The sequence below is a fragment of the Notothenia coriiceps genome, unplaced genomic scaffold (genome assembly GCF_000735185.1).
Source record: "Notothenia coriiceps isolate Sejong01 unplaced genomic scaffold, NC01 NC01_scaffold00037250, whole genome shotgun sequence".
NCBI lineage: Eukaryota > Metazoa > Chordata > Actinopteri > Perciformes > Nototheniidae > Notothenia > Notothenia coriiceps.
Genome location: NW_011369951.1, coordinates 1,183,204 through 1,191,187, shown reverse-complemented (window position 1 = coordinate 1,191,187; position 7,984 = coordinate 1,183,204). Strand labels below are relative to the sequence as shown.

The 7,984-nt window shown below is 43.7% G+C and overlaps 1 protein-coding gene across 1 annotated transcript in view; it reads right to left on the bottom strand.

Annotated features, from left to right (window-relative positions):
- LOC104966634 (N-alpha-acetyltransferase 15, NatA auxiliary subunit) overlaps positions 1-7,984 on the bottom strand; it is a 75,044-nt gene that overhangs the window by 4,362 nt on the left and 62,698 nt on the right. The window contains exons 9-17 of the mRNA XM_010795830.1: positions 5,879-5,985; positions 5,721-5,793; positions 5,385-5,554; positions 4,777-4,929; positions 3,231-3,359; positions 2,646-2,859; positions 1,905-2,098; positions 1,421-1,529; positions 1,228-1,326 (exon numbers count right to left, since the gene is read on the bottom strand). Of these exons, the coding sequence (XP_010794132.1) occupies positions 1,228-1,326; positions 1,421-1,529; positions 1,905-2,098; positions 2,646-2,859; positions 3,231-3,359; positions 4,777-4,929; positions 5,385-5,554; positions 5,721-5,793; positions 5,879-5,985 (1,248 nt within the window). The remainder of the gene's footprint in view (positions 1-1,227; positions 1,327-1,420; positions 1,530-1,904; positions 2,099-2,645; positions 2,860-3,230; positions 3,360-4,776; positions 4,930-5,384; positions 5,555-5,720; positions 5,794-5,878; positions 5,986-7,984) is intronic.

The following is a 7,984-nucleotide window of genomic DNA, read 5'->3' as shown; positions in this document are numbered from 1 at the left end:
AAGAGCATGGCGCCAGTTGTTGTAGCCAGTTGTGGTGAAGGCATCTGACTTACTTGAACCGAAATGTCTACATGCATAGCAGAAGATGGCATCTTTTTTACATGAATATTCCAGCCAATCTCTGTTTTGAAACCATGAGCTGCAAAATGAGCGCCTTACCCCACTGTACAGGCGAGTTGGGTACTTTTTTAAATATACCTGGGCAGGCTCTGTTTTGCCGAGGTCCTCTGGCACTTGCGGGCCGCCGAGGGGTGTTTGGGGCAACGGAGACGGCTGCTCCGCCTCCGTGGGCGAGGCGGGCAAAGCCGGCGAGTCGGGCGTTAGTGTCCACGACAGTGGCCGCGGGTAACGTAATGTCCCCATGATCTCAACTGTTATTACCTGCAGTAGATGCAGTGTTACTGCTGGCTGACTGCTGTGTACGCACCTTGCAGTTGACGAACGTGCAGCGGCACAGGTCACGCGCACCTGACATAATAACGTTACTTACCGTTTAAATTGACCAAATAAATGCAGCAGATAATGTTATTTAACCACAATTACAATTTATTTTATTTCAACTACATTCTTCTTCTTCTTCTTCTTTTTTTTCTTCTTCAAACTATATTCTTCTTCTTATTATTATTACTACTACTATTATTATTATTATTATTATATATGTAATATTTTTCACTTTTAATTTCCTTTTTTTTCTTCTCACTTTTAATTATTATTATTTTTTTCACTTTAAATTTTTCAAATGAGGGTGCATAACGACTCAACTGAGGGTGCGATGCACCCTTATGCACCCCCGTAGAACCGGGCCTGAGTGTGGGAGCAGAAGAGGCACAAAATAACCCAGCGGAATAATAAAAATAAAGAATTTGTGCGTAGAAGTTCAGTGGGAATGCTGTATCAGCATTCCCACTAAATGACTTTGTATACTGCAGGGTAGCTTGTGAATTTACTCCAGGTGGAACTAAAGTCTGATTCAACACTTGATTAGATTTCACATCAATCATCCACATCTGTAAAGTAACTAAAGGTATTCAATACATGTAGTGGAGTAAAAGTACATCATTAACCTCTGAATTGTAGTGGAGTAGAAGTACAAAGTAGTATACTATGGAAATACTGAAGTGTAGTACAAGTACCTCAAAATTGTACTTGAATACAGTACTTGAGTAAATGTACTCAGTTAATTCCCACCTCTGGGTAGAACACATATTGAGCTCAAAGGGTACTTGCCTCCTCTGAAGAAGCGCACCAGACACTGGTGCAGCCATGGGTTGGACGGCTCTATGGCCACAGCCCTCTTGATGGACTGAAGCATCAACAGGTACTTCTCTGCAGGAAAGAAGACAGATAATGTTGAGAATCGTTGGTATGGTTACCTGCTGGGAGTGCATGAATGAGTGTGAGGCGTGGTGAGTGCAGGGACCTTTCCTGAAGTAGATCTCAAAGGCCAGCAGGTGAGTCTCGATCTGGTTCCGCACCAGGTTCTTCAGAGGGATCAGGAACTTCACTGCCTCCTCCAGAGGATTCTCCACCTGGTCAAACACATTAAACGTCCCCTATTATACTCTTTTTCATCAATATATTAGAGGTCTCAGATATATATATAGAACATGTCTCTGATTGGCTGAAACATCAAACAGATCATTGCAGCATCCCATAATCCCCTCTGTTTCAGCCCTGTTCCAAAGGTGCTGATTCTGGGTCTGTAGCTTTAAATGCTAATGAGCAATTTTGTGATTCTTTTGCATTGTATTTGAATGCAATTCAATAAGACTTCAGATTCTAATATGCAGATTGGTTGATAAAATACATAGAGCATGTACTGTTCCACTGTACCTTGACCTAACCTACTATTATTAGCAGAAAGGCTGTATTCACAGAGCATGCTGGGAGGGAGCAGGACCCACCTTGGCCAGTTTGTCAGGTACGAGCTCCTCTTTGGGCCCTCCTATCTCCTCATCATCATCCTCCTTCTTCTTCTTCTGGTTCTTCAGCTGCTTCTCCTTCTCTGCGATCTTCTTCTCCTCCTCCAGCTGGGCCTTCTTCTGCGCTCTCCTCTGTTTGTTGCGCAGTTTCTTCAGCTCCTTGTCATTCAGATTTTCTGCAGGAGGCAACAGGATATTTTTACTTTTTTGTAGTAGTGACACTTTGAAGAGAGTGCCGTCACCAAGATGGTATTGTTTACCAAATGCTAATTCAAATAAACAAGTTTACTCAGCAGTTTTTAAAAAGGTCAGGAATAGGATCATGTAACTTTTGATGACATCAAAAGACACTTTAAGAAATGTCCACCTCTCCTAATATTGATTATTGTAGCGCCATTGCTTCCCTTTTCCTGAGAATGGATCTTTGAACGACCTGAAGCTGCTGCCACCTCACTGTCTCATACTGACTGCACAACACACTGATCCTGAGTGCTATGGCATTACCAGAACAACATAGCACTTACTCTGGTTGGTGTGTTTAATGAGAATAAGTCCATAAAAGGACAACAGCTCCATTCTACCTTATATGCAGTACCCTGCTCCGTTGCCGTTCCCTAACATATAAATACATTATTTACATCATGGTTGTTTATCCCTTGGACAATAGAAGACTGATCCAGACATGTTGGGATCATATTAAAGATAACTGACAGCGGGTCTGACCGGTGTGCGCCTGGCTCTCCTTGCTGTCGTCGCTCAGCGGGCGGTCGTGCAGCAGCAGGTAGATCTGGATGGCGCTGCGAGCGGCCTTGTAGTAGAACGGGTGCTGCCGCAGCACGTCCTCCAGCTTCAGCAGGTCCACGTAGGAGCGCAGCGTCATCTTCCTCATGCAGTAGGTGTGGAAGTCAAACTGGTCATCTGTGATCTCCACAAAATGCTGACAGAGGGAGGAAGAGAGGGGTGCAGAGGAAGAGTAAAGTGGAAGTCTGGATAACAGACTGCAAATCTATATCAAGATAAATGTGACGGCTATATTCCCAATGAATACGGCCGCTCAGAGGTTCATCTTTGCTTATCGCTTTGACGCGTATAAATAATAGAAGTCCCTACTGAAGTTAACATTTAAGGAATCAAATAAACAGACAATAACCGAACCATAAGGTCAACAAAAGACCTCAGATGTCATACTACCAACCTCCACATACACCAGGCGCCCTAAATACCATTAGCCACACCCATTTGACAGTTACAAGAAACAAACTATTACAAGTGTGGCTCCTACAGTAAATGACAGCTGTGGGAGCGTACCCTCTCGATCTCATGGCACTTCTTCAGGGCCTCTCCAAACTTGTTCATGGCCTTGTAGGCCAGCGCACACTCTGTCTGGAACCACATGCACTGCATCTCGTTCAGGTTCTCCACGGCAGACGCCCCCTCCTGAAAACACACACACATCAGTGAGAGGGGGGGGGGATGAAGCCTATAAATATGATCTCGTTATTTTAAGGCTATATCGCGAGTACCAATATTTATCTTGATATTTATAATCCACACCAGTATGATGATTCCAGCAGTGCCTGCAACTCATGTCAGCATTCAAACATTCCCGTTTAGATTCATATTGTTCATATCAGTGGTCTCTATTGGAACACTTTTATTAACTTGCATTCAATACATTGCATTAAGAGATTAAGTGCTATCCATGATGCCCAGGCCTAACAACAGCACTCCTGTGTGTCTGTATCAAATATAAGATTTGTAGAATAGCAACATGAGACTGGAAATGATTTACCTCCAAACAAATGCCCACAGAGATACCTCTACGTGGCTCTGTAGGCATTTCAGTTCACCATGGTTACGGTATATATCACCATACAGTAATTGGTTCAGTACCAGTCAGCATGTATAGGTTTCCATTCCTAAAGATAACATACGTGTCATTGTTGTAAGTCCATGTTTGTATATCACTATTTGGTGATAACAGAGGAAGGGCTTCTGTCCACTGAAATACTATATAAACCATGTCCAAAGTCCGGCCTGCGGGACAACTGATTTAAGACGGCCCGCAGCTTCACTCTTATAATGTATTATTAGAGCACTGTCGAACTGAATACATCTTTCAATTGTAACTCATCCTTTCACCGCATGGCGGCAGCACCACTCGAAGGGGCCGTTCACAGGCTGCAGTTTGCCTTTTCTGCTCAAGGTGCTGCTTTTGGGTGGATCCTAAAACCAGAGCTTTGTTTGTTGGCCAATGAATTGGATTGAACTCATGTTGGGGTTGTAACTAACTGGACTCTTTGCTAACTGTATATATTGACTCTTTTCACCACACACTGCACACACTGATCTTACATGTGTTGTTTTCCCCATGAAATAGATCTGACCAAAATGGAAACTGATGTGTGACTTCTTTTGTATTGATGGAAGAGATGTTTCCCGAATTAATTCATTTGTGTATGGTTTGAATGAACAATTTCTGTTGAATATTTCAGATGACTATTTGTCAGACCTGAATCTGACTGGCACCCTATTTGATTAAAAGTAGGTGAAATGTGCTTCGAAGTTAAGGTATTCCATATCATCTGTTCAATGTCATCTGACTCTCCAGAATGAAAGGGTGTGTTTTTAGAGTTCTTCACGCCTGCTGAGTGGCCATTTGAAAAATTAAGATAATTGTGACAATGATAGTTTTTATACAACACTGTATCTGTAAGTTACTTTTATGTTTAAAAATATCAGAAGGGACTATTGGCCCCCGGGCATTTTCACATGATCAAATGCGGCCCTCTTGGAAGAAGCTTGGACACCCCTGATATAAACTGACTGGAATACAAAGGAGACACATTCTCACCCTGGTGAATTTGGAGCACATGTCCTCGGCCTCCTTGACCAGGCCAGCCTTCAGCATGTACTTGGCACACTTCGAGTTGATGAAGCGGTCGGCGGTGTCCAGGGCCTGGGCCTCGTCCATCCAGCGCGCCGCCTCCTTTATGTTGCCCGCGTGCTGCAAAGACAGAGAGAGCTTAAAAACCTCGGCCTGAAATCTGAATCTACCTCGGTCATATCCCTAAAAGGCCTTCATACAAGTTATAAATATTTTTTGAAGGTTATTATGGCCACAAGTAAAAAAACTATAACAAAATGCTGTCTCCACCTCTATTGCTCTCCTTATTAACATAATAATTTATATCCGCTCTGTGGAGAAATGACTTTGGCTCTCCAAAAGGAGAAGGGGGATAAATAGTGGGGAAATGGGATTGTTATAAATATCTAGGATCTTAATGTCTTTCTTTCCTTCGGCCTGACTTTGGAACACTGCACTGCTATCTTGGTTTGTGTTTCTCATTTTCACTGATAGTGTTTTGCTGTCCCAGTCCTGATATGTTCTGTATTCATACAAAATAAAAGAGCATCAAAGTCTACACCTCATACTGCACTGAGTGTGAGTTCACTGTAAACCTTGTAGATCTTGGCCTTGATGAGGAAGAGCTCAATGAGGGTGGGGGTGCTGTCAATGGCCGCGTTGATGTACTCCAGGGCCGTGCCGTGCCGATCTATGAAGTCAAAGTGCTGCGCCAGGAAATACTGCACCCACAACAGAGTGGTGGGGGGCTCCTCCTTCCCCTCGTCTGCACACATGTTACACATCATCACAGCTCTGCCTTGATATGTTATTCACATCAAGTCACATTTCAATTACAAACATTTCCCAAATTGGGATCAATAAAGTACTTCTTATCTTATACATTCAAATCCAAGAAATACATTGAGGGGAAATAAGCAGGCGCAGCTCACCGTTTTCACAGAATATTCTGCAGGTTTTTAAGCAGCTTTCATAGCCAACTACTAATTCTTCAATGAGTGTCACCTGCATGAGGAGAAAGCAAGTTTAGCTGTTTCATTTGAGAGTAGGAACGAGAAGGACTCCAATGTTCTCAGCTCAGTGAGCTCACCTTGGCTCTATCGGTGTAGAGGGATTTCAGGGTGGTGAAGACGGGGGGGCAGCCTTTACTGAAGTTCATCCTCAGGTAGCTGTCCAGACACTCACGGAACTTGCCCCCTGGCCAGCAGCACAGACAGTGGAGGTAAAGAAGAGTGAGATTTGTGGCTTGTTACTATTGACCTGTTGAAGAGATTGTGTTCACTGGCTCTACTGTGACATGTCTCCATGCTTTGATGTTCAAAAGGTCTGCTCTGATTGGTTAGCTGGCCTGAAGTACGAAGACAAAGGAGTGGGGAAAGGGTGTGGGAGAGAAACTCCCTCTGGTGGGGACTCTGGGATTTGAGCCTGTGCATCCATTTACATGCACCAAAACCTATAGACCCAGGGGTGCACATAACGTTCTTAGTGAGTTACTCAGATGAGTACCAGGAGACAGTGTTTGGTACTGCAACATGTGGGCCCACGCAAAGTGATGTGATGAAGGCCTCTGTGTCGCGAGCGGCGACGGGGGGTGGGGCGACGGGGGTGGGAAGGGGCTTGGTGCTTAGTGGAGCATGCGGAGATGATTTTGCGCAGTTCTCCAGGGGCCTGCAGTTAACGCCGCGGTGTGTAGAACGGGTGCCCCGCCACAACGGTGGCCCGCGCACACACCGGCGTTAACTGCAGCCCCCGTTTTGCCTTTAGACAGAAAAAGACATGATGTGGAATGAACTTTAAAGTTCACAACGCGTCCTGATCAGGTTTCCGTTAGCGGCTAATTACCCGTTTTTAGCTGGTAACATTTATTAAAAAACCGGTAAATTCAAAATCGCTGCCGGTCAAAATGTCTCTGGTAATAATTAGGGATGTGCTCCGATTGATTGCGCGGCCGGTCATTATCGACCTGATTTCACTCTAAAATAGGTTTCGATCTTTGGCTCTCTATATAACACGGCCGGATCAGGAGAGCCGGATCTGATCGATATGGACATAATGGCGAGTGAGATGTATAACCGGACGGCGAGAGAGAGATCAGATGGCTACTTAATCACCCTGAAGCCCCGCCCACTGTTTAGCGAAGCTGCTGATGAGCAAACTTGAAGGGCTGTCAGGAGAGAGAGCGGAGAGAGGAAAAGAAAGGATCCGTTTCTTCCTGGTGTTATTATTCAAAGTTAATTTAAACTTTTTAATAATGGTACTTCATCTGCTACTTTGAATGTAAATAATTATGTTGTTTGTGGAAATTCATTTATTGAAAATGAATCTGAATATTTCGATCTGTTACGATTATAAACTGAAGCAATATAAAAATTGACTCCCATTAACTGAGTTTTAAACATATCAGCATATCGCGGTCATCAGTCACGGTAATTACCTGCTAACGGAAACTCTGGCTAACACTATCCTTATTATTATTGAAACATGACGGTTAAGTTTCAAATGTGTCCCGGTAAAATAAATTTCTGGTCCGGACGTTTTGACCGGCGAGAAAAAAAATCCTAGCGGGAAACCCTGGTCCTGATGTGTGTTAGCATTGCACTGTGAGGGCGTCCCCTTTCTGCTTTGCAAGTGATGCAAACACAGGTATAGTGAAAAAAGAGAGAACTATTCGAAAGCAGGAAAAAAACGCGTTAATATACCATCTGACCAAAAGGCTGTGCTATAATGCTTCCAATTAAACTGGTATATTTATAATATACTCAGGATCAATAGGAGACAGGATGTTAAGTTATAAATCAAGGGTTTTTATTTTATTTACAGCAGGGGTGGGCGAACCTTTTTTCCTTTCGAATTTTTACATCCTCGAGGGCCGTACAAATGATTGAACTCAAGCCTCTGCTTAAAAAAATCACAGGCCCATTCATTTGGCCCTTTCTTTCATGCTATGCAAAGAAAAAGCCAACCTCTTTGAATCCGAGATATCTCACCATTCTCGCGCATGCATGTGCACGGTGTGGCATGACCACCAAAACAGAAAGATATGAACACAAGATGTGTGCAAATGTATGAGTATCCAGTAACATGAGTTTTAAGTGGGGAGACCATAACCTCCTCTTGGGGGGGTCCGGGGCATGCTCCCCCGGAAGATTTTTTTTTCTTAATATTTACGTTCCAGATCAATCTGGTGCTTTGAGAG